Raw genomic sequence first — 19855 nt, 5'->3', positions numbered from 1 at the left:
CAACAAAAATCTTAAGTTCTTCAGGCTGAAGGAATATGATACCAGTTAGCAACTTGGATCGACAGGAAAGAATCAAGACACAAGAAGTGGTGAATTTGTGGGTAAATATAATAGATATGTATATATGTATATTTATTTCTTCTCTTCCCTTTTTAAGAAGATATATGACTGTTTAAGACATACTATAACTCCATAGTAATCAAGACAGTATGATATTGACTAAGGATGGACTAACATATCAATGTAACAAAGAAAGAGTAAAGGAACATGTACACACAAGGAAATCAATGGGAAAAGAATTGTCCTTTCATCAGATGGAAAAAACAAACATTAATTTTTGCCTCATACAATACATAAAAATTAATTCAGAATGGATCATAGATCTAAATGTAAAAACTAAAAGAATAACTTAGAATAAAACATAGGAGAAAAATCTCTGCAACCATGCAACACATGAAGATCTGTTACCTAGGACACAAATAACATGAACCATAAGAATAAAAAGCTGATAAATTAGACTTTATCAAAAGTAAGAACTTCTTTTCTTTGACAGATATCACTAAGAAAATTAAAGAGCAAGTTACAGTATGGGAGATGATATTTGTAACACATACACATAGTGAAGATTTTTACATGGAATATATTACAAACTCCCACAGCTCAATAAAAAGACAAACAATCCAATGTTTTTTTAAATGGGTTTAAGATCTGACAAAGTTTATTAGAGAGACTTTGCAAAGATTATGAATGGCAAGTAAGCACAAGAAAAGATTCTCAACATCATTAGTCATCAGGAAAATTAATATACAAACTCTACACACCCACTAATATGTCTCAAATGAAAGAGAATGACAATACCAAATACTGGCAAGCATGTGAAGCAGCAACTTACTACTGGTGGAATATCAACTTAAACTGGTAAATCCACTTAGGAAAATTGGCAGTTTCTCATAAGGTTAAACATATACTTAACATATGACCCAGATATTCCATTCCAAGGTATTTACCCAAGAAAAATGAAAATATTTTCACACAAAGAATTGTACATAAAAGTTCATAACAGACTTTATTCATTATAGCCAAAAACTGGGACAACCCCTATATCTTTCAAAAAACAAATTGTTTTATATTTATACAATGAAACTACTTGCAATAAAAAGGACTTAATTACTGATATACACACAAAAGCATGGATGGCTCTCAAAATTATGCTGTGTCAAAGCCACAGAGAAAAGAATGCATCATGTATGATTCCATTTATATGAAATTCTAAAAGAAATGGACACCAACCTATCTATAATGCCTGAAAAGTAGTTGCCTGGAGCTGGGAGTGGAAGCACTACACAAGGCACAAGAAAACTTTGGAAGTGATGGAAATGTTCTATATTTTCATTGTGATGAGGGTTACTTCGGTATAGCATGTATAAAAGTTCAACCAACTGTACCCTTTAAAGAGGTGCAGTTTACTGTTTATAAGTCGTAAAATTAAAACATGCGAGATAACATTAATACCCATGGAAATGCTAAAACTAAGAAACTCAATACTACGAAGTCAGTGAAGATGCAAAATAACTGCAATGCTCATACACTGTTGGTGGGAATGAAAACTTTGTGTACAACCACTTTGGAAAAGCCTTTGGCATAATCTAGTGAAGTCAAAAATATGTATTCCTTATGACTCAGCGATTCCACTCATAGACATATACCTAGACAAACTCCTGTACATATACACTGGTTCAGCTACAAAAATGTTTGTTTTTATTGTTGCAAGTAGCCAAAAACTAGAAATTACCTTAATATCCATTAATAGTAGTAGGAACAAACTGAAGTATATTCATGCAACTGTGTATCTTACAGCAATGAAAATGAACAATTTATAGCTCCCCAGAGCAATATGAGTGCATCTTTAGAAATAATATCAAGTGAAAGAAGCCACAGAGATATATCATGTTATGATTCCATTTTTATATAAAGTTCAAAATCAGGCCCACTTAAACTCTAGTTTCAGGAGTAAAGATAATGGTTACCTCTGAGAAGAAGGAAGGGGTTAACTGCTGATGAAAACACTAACAAAAGCTTATTTAAAAAGAAAATGAAAATATTCCTATTCTAGAATAGACTTCAACTTCAAGGACTCATGTTATGTAATCTATGTATTCTATAAGGCAATTACTTAAAATGTGAGAAATATGAAAGACAAAACAAAATGGAATAAGACTTTACCTAAGATGTTCAACAAGAGACACTATGTCATAAGCCCAGAGGAAAAAATGTGTCTGTGCTAAGGATATTGTTTATCTGAACACTCACTTTGATTCATTGCACTATACCTGTAGTGAGTGTGATTAGAAGTTTTTCATAAGACACATGTGGTGCATCTTAATCTTATTTGTAGAATAACAAAGGTTATATTGTGAATAAAAATGTTATCCAACAGAAGTGCCCTGAATACATGTCTGTGTTTTAAAGTATCTTTTGGAACACCAATTTAGCATTCATGCTTGGTTATTGAGTTACTCAATAGTTGCATGCACATCACCACTTTCTTGATAGGTAGAAGACTTCTGCAATGCTTTCAGAAATATGACCCAAAATCTCACTAAAATCTCAAGCTTTCTAACATGAATTTATATTGATAATATCAAATGAGTATCATATGATCAATTTCCATCATACCCTAGCTTGACAGAAAATTTAAATTCTAGATGTGAACTGAATCCTAAAAAGAAACAATTTATAATTCTAAATATAATAATAAATGGGCCACCTGTGCTGATACCTTTGTATCTACTTCATTATTTCATCATTTTGTATGCTTCATGACCACATTTAAATAAAATACATTTTATTTTTCCCTACCCAAGTAAGTTCTACTCACATCAGCTCTGCCCAGATACTCACAGTAACATTTTAACCACTTCAGAGGAAAACTGAGATTTCACCATAAAAAAGAATCAAGAGTTTCAATTATATCAATACTTCAGTAGTTACGTATATGAATAGCATTTAAGTTATGATGCAATGAAAACAATATGACCCTTTCATTTGCTCTATGTATGTAAATTTCCATGCATATATATAAATTCTTTAAATAGAAAACTTGCCCTCTTCCTTTTGCCAGTACCTACCCTGAGTGTTCTTGCCAAGGTTGTAGAGACTGCCCTACACCCAGCTGATCTCTGACCCACTAACTATTATACCAAAAGCTACAAGCAGTAGAAAGGAAGTAGTATTGAAAAATGACAACCCAATGTTCAACTAAGGTCTTTTACATGAGTGTTTTATAAATGAAGTGTGTCCAAATTGGTTGAAAGATATTTATCACATTTAAAAAATTGGGTAACTTTGCAGGATAAAAATAATGGCAAGGAGAAAATTACTCAGTTTTTCTCAGGGAAAAAAAAATTCTCATACAAACATTTCCACTTGGGCCTGAAGTGGTATCTACTCTAGAAAATAGATTCTATATGTAGTGATCCACTGTATTAATATTGGTGAGAAAAAGCAGATTAGGTTTGTTTAAAGGGAAGATCTGTAAAGATAACTTTCAATATTTTAAGAAGTACAAACTAATTTTTTTAAAAAGGAGGAGAAGCTGTAGCGCTACCATTAATCATCACTTTTGAACTGACAAACCTGGTCTAAAACTATTTCATTAATTAATCTTTACTTTTTCTAAAAGGGAAAAAAATACTATACTACTTCTTAAGAAAGAGGTCTCTGACAAATCAATAATGAAGTTGGATGTGTCTGACTTCAGGGCACCCCTGCTACCAGCCCCTCTTCTTGGACACTTGGACATATCTGTGACAAAAGGACTTGGATGAAAGCCTTACTGGCACTCCCACCTACCAGTATTAGGGACTTAAACATCATAACTCATCTTCTCATACACACGTGAATCAATCTTTCTAAGATCAAAGGAAAATCAAACATACCTCCTCAAAAACTGACCAGAAATTCCCCTATCTTAATACATGCTATAATAAGATACTTGATTCAAAATCTCTTCTGCAACTATTCCAGTCATCTGATAACAAAACTTGAACACAAGTGTTGTGGGAAAGTGCTAAATTATGTATTTTTAATTTTATTTTCAACGCCATAGTTTCAGGGAATCACCAAATAACTGGTAGTTTTATCATTCCTCTCGCTAAAAGATTACAAGAGCTCTGGTTCCATATTTTTTACCAAGGATCCTTTCTCTAACTTTGAAGATATTACACAGAATTTGAAGAAAAAGAATAAGAGTGAAGGTCAAAACCTAGGCTAAGTCTCTCCTGTAAACACAGAAACACAATAACCAACTTTGGAAATCTGACTAAATCATAATGTAGGCAGTAGGGCATAGCAATAATCAAAAGCGTATGCTTTGGAGCTGGACAGATGAGCATTCAAATCCTAGTTATTATTTGTTAGCAGTGTGACCTTGAGTTTCAATTTCACCATCTGTAAAGTTGAGATAATGCCACCTATTTAAAGGGGTTATAATGATGAAATGAGAGAGCATACACAGCACGCTGTTATACAAATACTCAATAAATAGTGGTAGCTACCACTCCTTGTCTTCCTAAGAAAGGGGTTTTATCTTGCTGCCCCTAAGATATGAGTACACATTGTGGTGGCGGTGTGGGTGTTTCACATATAAACTACTACTCTGTGTTTCACATATAAACTATTACACATACTGCTATCGTTACTATGAATGATTTTTCAAAAACAACCATAACTTAATAGGTTAAGTAGGTTAGAATTACTAAGTCTAAATCGTGGTGGTGGTATCAGAAAAGATAGTTGAGATGACTTCCTTATGTAAGAGAAACCCAAACCTGAAGTAGGCAGAGTCTAAATTACAAGTTCCCTTTTTCTGAAACTTACTTTACTAGGCCTCATCGCCCTAAAAGTTTGTTAAGGAACTCAAAAGTTGGTAAATAGCAAAGTGGTAATAGGTTGCACTTGATAGAGAATTTTGAAGAAAAAGGATTTGCTTCATCTTATATTCCTATTAATTCTATTACAATTTCTTAATGTAAAATTTAAAGATACAAAATCTGACAATTCACAAGAATAAGACCATACAAATTAAAACAGTAAATTTCAAGTTTTAAGGCTGCTTCATGTTCTTAATGCACCCTGCTACCTCTCAACTACCCACATAGGTAGGTAAGTAACCTCTTCTTTCTTGCTTCCTTTTCCACCGATACTTACCTGGTTCAGGCCAAGAAAAAAAGCAAGGCTAGGAAGTAAACATAGAGATGCATCTTTAAGTATTTAAACATATGTCTGAATACCCTACTAAATGCTCTCCTGGATTCAATATACATTGTTTTACTGTGGTGGTCTTTAGGATTAGGCTTGCTCGTAGTCCCTGCTTCACCATGGCATCTCACTCCCAGGAATATGATTCATTCCTCTGTTGCATGATGCAGTGACTTCAGGGATGGGTTTTTGTTTCATATGTTGGGCTCCCCTGGGCCTGCACCCCTAATAGTGAGTTATTACACCTCTTCAATTTCTGGTCTGACTGTCTTGACAGCTGGATTTCTTATTGCCCATCCTAATCAGGACTTGGGTTCTACAAAAACTTGCCTAATTATATGTCACTCATCCTTTCTCCCTTGGAACACATGCCCCAGTTGTGTATCAAGTAACAGAATCTTGAACCTCTACTATGTTGAGTCCATATTCCCCCTGTTGCAGGAGCTCTGACTAGGTTCATCATTCTGATGATCTCTTGATCCTTAGTTATGTTCTTGATAAGAGTAGTTGAGAAAAGACAATGTCCATGAGAAAAGACAATGTCCATGAAGCCAAAGTAGTTAGGTAAAACACGCACACACACACACACACACACACACACACACACACACACACACACACATATGGATACATGATGGAGAGACAGTGTGGTTTGAAAACAAATAAAAAAGAGCACAAAGCAGGGAGACACACTGAAATTCCAAATGTGACATATCGGGCACCCTCTCCAAATGAGGATGAGTGAGATGATTAGTGAAATGGTCACAATCTGTGAAGCTGAAAAAAATCATCCAACCATATTATCTACTCAATTCACAGATATGGGAGATCCATTAAACTGCCAAAGATTGGGAACTCATGAACCTTCCATCAGATATTCTCCATAGATATGAATGGATTTACACCTGGGGAAGGTGGCAAAGCATATACATGTAATCATTCTTCAGTGAGTATCATAAAAAGTTGGGAGCCCTGTTCCAGATGATCACCACGGTCTCTTACAGATCTATGATTCTGTGATTCTAATAATGCAGACTTCCATATACTGGTGGTGTGCTCACAGGGACATGCTTTTAGAATTACCTTGTATAAGGAAGATAGGTTTGAGTTGCTGCACATCCTCTGAGGGGGTCTTAAAAGTTGCAGCCTATATATTCAAAACATAGCAAAGTAATTGTCTTCTAAGCTGTAGAGTTTACTGAAAGACACTTAAAGGGCAGAAACATTGATCTCTATAATTTTTCATGTTTTTCTAATCCTTTGTTCAGCAACCTTGTAAAAAAATTCTTTGCATGGTAAGTGGACCATATAGAGGTTGAGGCAAATTCTAGCCAACTAACCTAATGAAAAATAGGCTACAAATTCTGAAAACTCTTTAGGAAGCTCAGAAAGTTTGTTGATTGGAGTGAACCTTGGGTTGGTCTTAAATGGTAGGTGAGATGGAAAATTGATTTAGGAAGGGTATTTGTCATACAAAATAAATATTGAGAAGTCATGGAAAATCAACAAAAAGCAGAAAATATGCATGCTAACTCAGAGAGTTGGGTTAATGAAGACAGCCAGCTCAGCCTGCAAGTTCAGCTCAGCAACATGAACTTGAAAGTGTAGCGGTCCATACTTGAAGTCAAAGAAATTTCACCAGATTCCTTTCTATGAACTAAATATAATATTAAAACAATTGCCCTTTAGAAAAGGCAAGCACATCAATCAATTACAAAGAAAGAAAATTACTGGAGCATTCAATTAAGAAAGATTCTAGATTAATGGCTGGAGTTTAAGAGGTCCCAATGCAAAATTTTGAATATGAGCATTTTTTTGAATATATTTTTAGGAAAGGATTTCATTGCTTTCTTTAGATTCTTAATGAGATGATGACCCCAAACTGGTTAAGAACCCACAGATTTAAGTAAAAATCCAAAGTCTTTTGGATACCCATTTGTCAAAATTCAAGAAAAAAATTTATAAATATAAATTGCAAACATAAGGGGTTAACAGCCAAAATATATAAAGAACTCATATGCCTCAACACCAAAAAAAAACAAAAACAAACCCCAATTAAAAAATGGGCAGAGGACCTGAAGAGACATTTTTCCAAAAAAGACATACAGATGGCCAACAGGCACATGAAAAGATATTCTGTGTCACTAATCATCAGGGAAATGCAAATCAGAACCACAGTGAGTTATCACCTCTAACACCAGTTAGAATGGCCACCATCCAAAAGAATTAACAACAAATACCCAGTGCTGGCGAGGATGTGGAGAAAAGGGAACCCTCCTACACTGTTGGGAATGTAATTTGGTGTAGCCCCTATGGAAAGCAGTATGGAGATTTCTCAGAACACTAAAAATAGAAATACCATATGACCCAGTAATCCCACTTCTAGGAATTTACCTGAGGAAAACAAAAACCCTGATTTGAAAACATGTATGCACCCTATATTTATTGCTGCATTATTTACAATAGTCAAAGTGTCCATTAATGATGAATGGATAAAGAAGAGGTGATACATATACACAATGGAATATTATTCAGCCATAAAAAATAAGGAAATCCTGTCATTTGCAACAACATGGATGGACTCTCTAGGGTATCATGCTAAGTGAAATAAGCCAGGTGGAGAAAGACAAATACCGTATGATTTCACTTATTTGTGAAATCTAAAAATAAATCAAAACAGAATTAACGAAACAGCAATAGACACAGAGACACCAAGAATTGACTGGTGGTTACCATGGGGGAGCAGTTGGGGTAGGTTAGGTGGGGAGGGTGAGAGGGATAAAGGTGCACAAAAATTTCAATCATAATATAAGTTGGTCAGGGGGATGGAAGTGCTGCACAGAGAATATAGTCAGTGGTTCAGTAATATCCTTCTATGTTGACAGATAGTAACTGCATTAGTTGGGGTAAGGATTTATACTGTGTCTAACTGTTGAACCACTATGTCCTGTACTTGAAACCAATATGATATTCTGTATCAACTGCACTTGAATAAAAAATAAATAAATTGCTAACACAGAAATGGTAATGCTTTTACTTTTGGTTACTTTTCCAGGGCTGTGTATAGTTTATAGTCCTTAGTACAAAGCTTGGAGTTACTACAAAGTATAACAAATGAAAGGAAAAAGTTCTGATTCCCCCAACCCCAGAAAAGTTTTCAACGGTCTTAGGGTGCATTTCAAGAAGTAAATGTTTCATACAACTAAAAGACACTATACCTACTTAAGTCAATAGAGTAAGCAAACTATTTCCCACAAGCCACCTTGAGGAGGAACTAATAAGCCAAACTGATAGTACAATATTGCCCTCTACTGGATTCCACTAGTAAAGATAAACCTAAAAGAACAGGACTTTATATTACAAAGTATTCACTTTTAGAAGTACTTAATGGAATAATGCTCTTTTTCCATAAATGTAAGTTTAGCCTAATATTAGCATAAATCTGGGTCATTAAATCTACAGTAATTTTAGAGCAGCACTAATTTACTGTGGTGTAGAAGTGGAATGGAATCAATCATGAATATAAACTAACATTAAAAAAATACTGTAAATATTTTTCTTAATACTTTATAGGATCTTGGAGTTGAAAGGCTGAACAAGTCCCTAATCTAACCAACTATGTGGTACACACCTTCTTTCTATGTATCTCTGCCAAGTAGTTGCCCTGCCTTGGCTTAAACATTCTGGGCATAGAAAACTCACCATCTCTGAAAATAATCTATCCTGTTCTGGATAATTCCTTACAGCTGAAAATTATTTCCCTCTTGATTCTAACTCTGCAGTAGAACACCGCTTGAATATTTAAGGAGAGCAAATTTATGCCACTAAATCATCTTTTCTTCAATTTAAATAACCCAAGTTCCTTCAGCAGTAGCTCGTATGACAAGATTTCAGATGTCTCCACCATTCTGAACACACTCCTCTAAATGCATATTCATTTTCTATTGCTGCTAAAACACATCACCACACACACAGTGGTTTAAAACAATACAAACATATTATCTTATAGTTCTTTCAGTCATAAGTGCAACATGGGTCTCACTGGGCCAAAATCAAGGCAACAACAAGACCGAGTTCCTTTCTGGACGTCCCATGTGAAAAGAACCCATGTCCTGCCTTTGCTGGCTTCCAGAAGCCTCCCATATTCTGTGCTTCATGGCTCCTTTCCACTATCTTCAAAGTGAACAAACTGTATCTGTCTGACCATTCGTCTATAATCACATCTTCCTTTGATCCTGACCTAGCCAGGAAGGGCACTTTTAAGGACTCTGTCATTAAGTTGAGCCCACTCAGATAATTTAGGATAATCTCTTCATCTCAGGGCCCTTAATGTTCATTACATCTACAAAATTCCCCTTTTTTTCACTAAGGAAGCATATTCACAAGTTTCAAGAACTAGGATGTGGACTACCACAAAACGCCTTCCCAACTGCCCTGTTCCTCCTAACAGAATAATCCATCTGAATATGGCATTCCAGGTATGGCCAGCACTGCATGAAACAGTATTTTTTCACCTTCATCTTTCCAGATACTATCCTTCTAATATCTGGACTAAAATCCAAAGAGGTTATCTATGCCATACCCCTAATTCTTATTGGGCTGTTTATTAAAACCCCTAAGCCTGGTCTATAAACACAGCTTTTAAGCCACTCCTATCTCATCCTTTTCTTAGCAGTTGTTTTCCTAAACACAAGTATAAGAACTTATGTTCATTCCTGTTAAATTTCATCTTGTTAGATTTTCCCTGTTCTTGAGATCTTTCTGGATCTCACTTCTAACACTCAGCCTATCTGCTATACTCTGAACTGGTCATGCACACCTGCAGTAAGTGTTCCCATTATATCACCACTGACAGAAATGATGAACAAGACAAGATATGAAGAGTCCTGCAGCACACCAGAAATTTCCCTTAAGTTCCATGATTTTTTAACGTTAGAGTGTACATGAATTGTTGCGGTGCTTCTATCTCTTCTATCTAGGGACTCTGATTCAGGAAGTCTGAAATAAGGTCCAGCAATCTGTTTTCAACACCTATTCCCAAGTGAGTCCCAGAACTGCAGAGCAAGTTTGAAGAAACACTGTTGAGTCTGGTACCAGTAATTAATGAGCTCCTTTTGGGTATGACCATCAGGCACAATCTGCCCAATTATTTCACATCTGGTTCATGTTTCCTGCCACTTTCAGGAAGTTATCATGAGAAAGTGACTTGGTCAAATGGCTAGCTGAGTTCCAGTCACACTAGTGTTGTATTGTCCTGCTTTACCAGTCCTGCTAGTCAGTAAAAGGAAGGAATGATGCAAGCATGACTTGTTCTTAGCCAATCTGTTCCGTGTGTTGATGACACAAGTTTTTTTATCTTTAGTGCCCACAATTTATTTTTTAGGTGCTGGTCTAGAATATTGCTAGGGTTTTAGGGTCCAGCTCACTCATTGGTAGTTAACAGACCAACTTTTTCACCTTTGGGAAATTGCAACTATCCTTATCTGTAGGAATGTAATTCATCCAGGCCCGACACCTGAACCCATTCAGAGACTCTTCACCACGCGGAGCTTTCATTCTCCCTTACCAATCATCATTCTACCCTCTTGTTGAAGATCATTTTCCTTGACAGGAAGGACAGAAGGAAAACAGGACCGTCAGAGGTCTGCTTTCTTTACATCAATCAGCAGCAGCATATCTCCATTCCAAAGAGCAGATCCATCCCCTTTTCATCTCCTTCTTGCTCTAAACATAACTTTAAGTATCCCAAGTCTTCCTTAGTAATTCTTACAAACCACTATTCATTAGAGATTTTATTTTCCAATTGTTTGTTATTCTTACAGACCTAAGCCTCCTTACATCTGCATTAATTTGACTTACCTTTCCTCTATCTTTTTCTTTGAAATTGATCTCAGGCTGGCAAAAGAATTTAACTGTTGGAGTTGGATTATACATATATAGGGGTCTGTTAGGCTAGTCTTAGTACTTTTGAAGTTTGCCAAAATAAAAAGTTGAATAATATATATAAATACATTAAATACAAATGTTTATGTAAATATGGAAGAGAGGGATATTCCCCCTTTCTCCTTCATTGAATTTGTTATTTTTCCCCAAATTTATTTTTATTGGTTGGGATAATTTGGTTTTAATTAAAGTCGGAATTATACTGTCTTTGAACTTCCCAATCCTTTTAAATTTATCTTCCAGCCCAGATTCCTTTGGCATCTTTCTTTGACTGCCTTTTCTTTGAACTGTTTGATGTCTACGTATCAAAAGTCTAGGGTATATTCTAATTATGCCTGTTTCTCTCTCCCTATCAGGAGCACAAATTTTAAGAGGTTATCAATATTTTCATCTAGGAGCAGATTAGTTCCCCCATTATCCTATAGGACAGTGGTTCTCAAAGTGTGGTCCTTGTATTGGCAGCTCAATATCACCCATTAGCTTGTTAGAAACAGAGGTTCATGGGTCCCACTGACCTGCTGTATGAGAATCTCTGGGAATTGCCCGGGAAACTCTCCGAAGGAGTCCTATGCATAATAAGTTTGAGAACCACCACTTTAGAAGAATACACTGTTCCAATTCAAAAGCTGCCAAACAATGTGCTTTTAACCAAGTGTGGTATCAATCCAAGGCCTAAACTCTGGGAGTCCCTCATACTACTCTACATACTAACTTCTGTGTCTGGTTCCTGTCTCCAACTCATTACCTTTTCCCTTGGCCAAGGGATACACAAAACAGTTCCATCCCTGTAGAATCTACCCTATTTCTCTCTTTTATTCTCCTCTATATGGTGTTCAGCATCCTTCCACTCACAGGATCTTACATCTCAATGCAGGTACACAATTTCTTGCTATATCACCACTATCATATATCTCCTTCAGCCTTTAAATTAGTGCTTTTATAATTAAGATAAATAGAAACTATAGCTATACCCAGAAAGGGATTGGTAGGACCAGGAATATGGAGGGATTAATACAAATTTAATTTAAAAAATCCTTTACTTGATTTGCAGATGACATGATACTGTACATAAAAAACCCTAAAGAGTCCACTCTAAAACTGCTAGAACTAATATCTGAATTCAGCAAAGTTGAAGGGTACAAAATTAATACACAGAAATCTGTTACATTCCTATACACTAACAATGAACTAGCAAAAAGAGAAATCAGGAAAAGAGTTCCATTCACAATTGCATCAAGAAGATTAAAACACCAGGAATAAACCTAACCAAGGAATTGAAAGACCTATATTCTGAAAACTACAAGACACTCTTGAGAGAAATTAAAGAGGACACTAATAAATGGAAATTCATCCCATGCTCTTGGCTAGGAAGAATTAATATTGTCAAAATGGCCATCCTGCCTAAAGCAATCTACAGATTCAATGCAATCCCTACCAAAATACCAACAGCATTCTTCAACGAACTGGAACAAATAGTTCTAAAATTCATATGGAACCAGAAAAGACCCCGAATAGCCAAAGCAATCCTGAGAAGGAAGAATAAAGCAGGGGGGATTACACTTCCCAACTTCAAGCTCTACTACAAAGCCACAGTAATCAAGACAATTTGGTACTGGCATAAGAACAGACCCATAGACCAATGGAACAGAATAGAGTTCAGATATTAACCCAAGCATATATGGTCAATTAATACACAATAAAGGAGCCATGGATATATAATGGGGAAATTATAGCTTCTTCAACAGCTGGTGTTGGCAAAACTGGACAGCTACATGCAAGAGAATGAAACTGGATTACTGTCTAACTCCATACACAAAAGTAAACTCGAAATGGATCAAAGACTTGAATGTAAGTCATGAAACCATAAAGCTCTTAGAAGAAAATATAGGCAAAACTCTCTTGAATAGAAACATGAGCAACTTTTCATGAATATATCTCCCCAGGCAAGGGAAACAAAAGGAAAAATGAACAAATGGGACTATATCAAACTAAAAAGCTTCTGAACAACAAAGGACAACATCAGTAGAACAAAAAGGCATCCTACAGTATGGGAGAATATATTCATAAATGACAGATCCAACAAGGGGTTGACATCCAAAATATATAAAGAGCTCACATACCTCAACAAACAAAAAGCAAATAATCCAATTAAAAAATGGGCAGAGGAGCTGAACAGACACTTCTTCAAAGAAGAAATTCAGATGGCAAACAGGCACATGAAAAGATGCTCCACATTGCTAATCAGAGAAATGCAAATTAAAACCACAATGAGATATCACCTCACACCAGTTAGGATGGCCAACATCCAAAAGACAAACAACAACAAATGTTGGCGAGGGTGTGGAGAAAGGGGAACCCTCCTACACTGCTGGTGGGAATGTAAATTAGTTCAACCATTGTGGAAAGCAGTATGGAGATTCCTCAAAAAACTAAAAATAGAAATACCATTTGACCCAGGAATTCCACTCCTAGGAATTTACCCTAAGAAATCAGGAGCCCAGTTTGAAAAAGGCATATGCACCCCTATATTTATTTACAATAGCCAAGAAATGGAAGCAACCTAAGTGTCCATCAGTAGATGAATAGATAAAGAAGATGTGGTACATATACACAATGGAATATTATTCAGCCATAAGAAGAAAACAAATCCTACCATTTGCAACAGCATGAATGGAGCTAGAGGGTATTATGCTCAGTGAAATAAGCCAGGTGGAGAAAGACAAGTACCAAATGATTTCACTCATCGTAAGAACAAAGCAAAAACTGAAGGAACAAAACAGCAGCAGATTCACAGGACCAAAGAATGGACTAACAGTTAACAAAGGGAAAGGGACTAGGGAGGGTGGGTGGGAAGGGAGGGATAAGGGGAATATGGGGTATTATGATTAGCACACATAACAGAGGGGTCACAGGGAAGGCAGTATAGTGCAGAGAAGACAAGCAGTGACTCCGTAGCATCTTACTACACTGATGGACAATGACTGTAATGGGGTATATGATGGAGACTTGATAATGGGGGGATTCTAGTAACCAAAATGTTGCTCATGTGATTGTATATTAATGATATCAAAATTTTTTAAAATAATAAAATAAAATAAAAGCATTCAATCAGCAAAAAAAAAAATGTAATAAGCTGTGATGCTTTCGATTCTTAGGGGAAATATACCTCACACATATAAATGCGTACATTTACAACTCAGTGTTATAATTTTGAGATTACAGAGGCCATTCTCCCTATATTTTATTTAGCAGCATTAACAAAGATAGTTTTATGTTTCCAAGTTAGTTTGGACACACAAGAATGTTACAGTAATGACTTTTTTTTTTCACTTAACAAATGAAGAAGTTAAAATAAACATGAGGTAATTTCTCTCCCTTTTTCCACTGACTAAAAGAGGTACCACTTTTTATATTTTAACTCCAGAAAATAAGGTTAATCATAATTGAAATGACCCTACCCTAGGGCCACTATAAAATGCACAGATCTGCCCCAAAAAATCTCTGGAGTTCTAGTCAAATCTCTTTCTCTGACCAACATGCGTCACACACAGCTAATGTTCAATGAATGTCTGCTTTTGAATGAGGACTTTTAAAAAAGGAGGTAGTCCTATATGAATAAAGTAACTTAACTAGTAATTGTTTTTTTTATCCATTCACTCAACATTATTAAGTAGCTATAGTAATGTTATGTTTTCAATCATTCAATCTATACACAAAATGTGAAAAATATTATATGGTAAGGAATATTTTTACATCCTCATTATTGAGAAATTTCTAGCATGCATTTCACATAGTTTTATGCATGTAAATGACCTTACCTCTCTTACAGATAGCTGTGGTGGGAAGGAGACTGAAAATACCAAGTTGGTAAATTCAAACTCAGAGGCCTCAACCTTCTGGCACACCTAAAAAAGTATTACATAAAAAGTATTTTTTATTACATAGAGAAGTATTACATAAATTACCAGGAATTGCTGAAAAATTTCACACTAATCTTCATAACATGACTTTTTGCTCTAGGAGATGACACTGCAGAACTTCCAAACTTCCACTTTTGGAAACTCACACACATCCTGAAATCAAATATTGCTAACTATGCCCCTGAAGACTGATAATAATGAGCCATCAAAACAGCCAGGACTCACCTGCAAAATAATCTGTTCAATGTCAAAATAGTTTTCTATTAGATCATTTCATAATTCAAAAAATACTTAAAACAATATAAAGCCAAATTTGGCACTCTTAACAGCTGAAAACAAAAGGCAATCCCACATCAGTCATGTAGCTTCCACAAGGCTGTTAACACTTGTCTTTCCTAAACACTAATAGATAAGATGAAGAAAGCTCTCCTCTACTCCTTAGCTATATTAAATAGCAAAGGGAAAGCTGCTATATTTTTCTTCAATTGAACAGCAATCATGACTGAAATACATGGATACATATTTCATCAATTTTCAGATATCATGTTGATAAAAAGGTAATTCAAAAATAGTAGGCTTTTCAGAGACAGGTAAGATTCCTCAAGGGAGGAACAACCTAAGACAGGCACAGTCGCAGGGGGGTCATCAGGTGAGAAATTGGGGATCAACAGAGGTGAGGCTTAGAACCTCACCCCCCCTGTTCTGAGAGAAATCTTCTGCATACGTGGATGTTTTATTGCCCTTGTCTAGCTTGGATTAACACATAGTCTACAGGCACACACCTGATCATCTACATTTGCTCTCTTACAACACTAAACTATGTTTTCTACCTTTATCTTGTATCTACCTACCACTTCAGCATTTTATTAAAAATAATAATAATAAAGAGAGAAATGTGGTATCCACATATAAATCAAGTATAAAAATCAAATGAGTATTCATATTTGAACTGACTGTTTATAGTTCATAATGCATGAGCAAAACCGAAGGTTTCTGTGATGGCTGCCCTTGTACTGTTCACCATGTAAGAACTTATTCACTATGTAAGAATTTGTTCTCCATGTAAGAACTTGTTTGTTATGCCTCAGAAGATTGGAGACTGACGAAAATTAGGCTTGGGGTGGATTAATGATTGTGCATTGAGCACTGACTCCCCTATACAGAATTTTATTGTTGTTAACAACCATTTGATCAATAAATATGAGAGATGCCCTCACAAAAAAAAAAAAGTACACACTTCCAATGGTAAAATAATAAGTAACCGGGATGTAATGAATATAGTCAAGATATTGTAACAGCTTGGTATGGTGATAGCTGGTACCTAGGATTGTCATGTATATAAATGTTGAATCACTATGTTGTACACCTGAAACTAATGTAATGCAATACTGTGTGTCAACTACCCTTCAATAAAAAATAATTATCTACAAAAAAAAAAAAAATAGTAGGCTTTTGTTTTTTTTTTTAAATAAGAAAATTAACAGGTTGCTGGGAAACAAGTTGAAATGAATGGCATTACTCCTTAGGTCTAGAATTTCAGGACTTAAGACTGAAAATCTCTATATAATTGCACATATAATAAACAGATTATTTACCTTTTTAATGAACTCTTTTTCACAAAATTCTTGAAGAATTCCTAGACATACGTTGCATACTTTTAAATTTGAGTTCTTGGAAGCAATGCTTCCATCTTCAATAACGGAGACCCTTGCCTCTCCATTTTGACTCAGATTATCAATCCCATCAATCCCATCTTCTAGTTCTTGTAGTCGAATTTTCTTGGGAGGTGGGTTTGGAACTTCCAAAATTAATTCATCTTTTTCAGTTTCCAGAAATTTCTGTAGTTCATTGAGCAACTCCTGGAAAGTTAATTTAAAAAAAAGTAATAACCCATTGATAATGCCCTTAAGGGTAAGATGAAGCATGAAAACAGGAGTGAAAATTTTGATATATCACAGACTTAGGCAATATTGATTTGTATCAATTTTGTAGCAATCAATTAATTGTATTAGCCAGCATTGGCATTCTGGGGAATTTAAAACAGAATTATCTACTTCTACAATAAATGTATGAATATTTTTTCAGAAAAGTTTCAAATATCAGTGAAGCTGAAGTCCTCAATCTGAGGCAGAAAGGCTCCATTAACAGATTTATTAATTTGAGTTGTAATTCTGTTGTGAGGCTCATTTATTTACTAATTGTAGTAAAAAAATTTCAATTCTAATTATTAAGAAATAGAAATACAAACAGATTTCCATCCTTGCTAGGTTATTTAATAATTTCACAATCACTAAAATCTCATTATTTACCTGAAACTCTCATATGAAATCTAAAAAATTAGAGATTGGAAGCCTATTAAGTAAAAATAATTTCAAGACAATTACCTAAACAAAGGTAAACAGATGCTGGCATTGATGAAAGTTGGCACCATAATTATGAACCATTTATATGCATTAATTGAAAGAAGCCCTCTGCCTGATTCTGTTGTGCCTAATTTCTGTCCCCCTTTGTATTAGAATGTAGAAAAATGTCATTCCTTTGAAACCATTCTCATATTTCAGACATTCCACTCACCTATACACTCAGAGGACTTTTCCTTTGCTTTGTCTAAATTAGATTTTACTATTCAGTTGTTGAATAAATACCCTTTTGAATTTCACTCAGGTAACAACTTGCTGACTCTAAAGTAAGCAAATTTCATTCATTTTATTAAGACATTAGTTCTTGTTTTATCTTTAACAGAGAAATATACATACATACACATATATATTATGACCCACACAAATGTTTTATTTTCTAAGATCTATAATGTCAGTATAGTATAGCACATATATGTATGTATACATAATTATATATATAAAACAGATGAAAATTTAAGCACATTTACCAAAAAAATTGTCTTCAAGTATTTTCATGTTTAGTTACATAAAATGATACAAACAAAAGTTGGAAACACTAAGACTCTTTAATATGTATTTTAAATCTTAACAACATATGAATAGAATAATAGATTATATATAATGTGTCTGAAAAACATGTAAGAAGAGTTACAAAGAACCAGTCTTATTATAGTGTATATAAATGAATATATACACATATATGTTTTTACATACTTTATTAGATATTGTCCCTTAAAATTCTGTGAGATGGATGTTATCATCATTCCCATTTACAGAGGAGAAAAGTGAAGTTGAAAAGTGGTGGAACTGGGATTCAAATCCACATCTTCTAGCTCCAAATTCTAGGCTTTGGATTCAGACAGAAAGTTCATTTCCTAGCTTGCTCACTTAATAGCTGTGTAACTTTGGACAGGTTGCTTAACCTCTCTGTGCCTCAGTTTCTTCATCTGAAAATAGAGACAATCATAGTATGTACTTACCTAATAGGTTATCATGAGGATTATATGAGAACTTGACATATAATAATGCTATATGAATACTGGATATAATTATTATTTCAAAAATAATAGGAACAACTAATACACAGGAAAAATGACCACTATTGCTGACTCCTAGGCAGTGTAAAAAAATTATAAGAAACTGAGTGCACATTTGTGTGTGTATATGTTGTTTATACATGTATATATTTACATATATATATACACACACACATATATGTAATTGCTATCTGCCTCTGAAAAGAGCATCACTAATAGAATCAAATACATTTCACAAAATGTTATATATTTTATGTGAAAGTATTCTATTAAATGTCAAAGGTCTCTGTATAGTACCATAAATGCCAAATATCTCTATTATATTATTTTTATTATTAATAGCAATAAATAATAATGTTAAGCATTTACTTCAAGAGGGTTACAAATACCTACTTCTAAGTACAAATGGTATATAGAAAACAGAAAAAGAAAAAAAGCAATCAAACCACAATGCTTCCGCTTAATAGAAGATCTCAGGATTATCATCCCCTCCTGTTACATCTTATTAAATTATCTCTGAGAAGCACTGTTTTGTGTTATTCCGTATAGATATACTTTAAGAAAGACCTGTCGAAACATTAAATGCACCAAGAAATTGCTCCATAAAGACCCCATTATATTAAATGTTAGATATAACCACTTAAGGAGGAACTTACATTTTTATGGTAATGGAAATTCCAAAATCACCATTATCAGTAACCATTACAGTATTTTTTTAAAATTTAATGAGTTATGGATAGATACTTGCCCTCACATGTACAGATACTCGTTTAAAAATAGAGAAACTTTCTAACCTGAAAAAAAATGCAAATACCTTGTAAGGAAGTTTGTAAGGTGCATGCAAATCCACACCACAGAATCTGAAGATACATCTTGGACAAGTACCAGTACTGAACAACAACTGAGCCACATGCTTGTTCTCCTCCATCAGTGGAAACATATTGAATTATAACTAGAAAGAAAGAAAAATAAAACTAATGAGCATCTTTTCTGTTTTATCTTCACAGATAAATATGTCACCACCTTTAGGGATGAAAACCAGCTTTTATTTGAAAAACACTACTTCATACTCTCCAGTAATATCCCTGCCATTATATGCATGTTGAAACATAAACTTAAAGATTTATTAGGTGAATCAAGTAAAAGTTTCTAATTGTCAAGGAATTTAGCTTAGCATTCTGGATTATGATAAAGTATATCAATATAACTAAATAAGAAGAAATAATCAGGAATGGTTGTCCTTGAGGAGCGTAATGTTAACAATAGCAAAGAGTGAAACGTTACTCTTTTGTGCCAT

General features: G+C 34.7%; 1 protein-coding gene across 7 annotated transcripts in view; it reads right to left on the bottom strand.

Moving 5' to 3' along the window:
• PUS10 (pseudouridine synthase 10) overlaps positions 1 to 19855 on the bottom strand; it is a 74541-nt gene that overhangs the window by 51537 nt on the left and 3149 nt on the right. For all 7 annotated transcript variants that reach the window (XM_057497179.1, XM_057497176.1, XM_057497175.1 and 4 more), the window contains exons 2-4: positions 19373 to 19510; positions 16718 to 16981; positions 15021 to 15107 (exon numbers count right to left, since the gene is read on the bottom strand). In XM_057497179.1, coding sequence (XP_057353162.1) covers positions 15021 to 15107; positions 16718 to 16981; positions 19373 to 19498 — 477 coding nt within the window. In that variant the 5' untranslated portion in view covers positions 19499 to 19510. The remainder of the gene's footprint in view (positions 1 to 15020; positions 15108 to 16717; positions 16982 to 19372; positions 19511 to 19855) is intronic.

Source organism: Manis pentadactyla, chromosome 2 (assembly GCF_030020395.1).
Source record: "Manis pentadactyla isolate mManPen7 chromosome 2, mManPen7.hap1, whole genome shotgun sequence".
In the NCBI taxonomy this organism is placed as follows: Eukaryota; Metazoa; Chordata; class Mammalia; order Pholidota; family Manidae; genus Manis; species Manis pentadactyla.
This window is presented reverse-complemented; position numbering and strand designations above follow the sequence as displayed.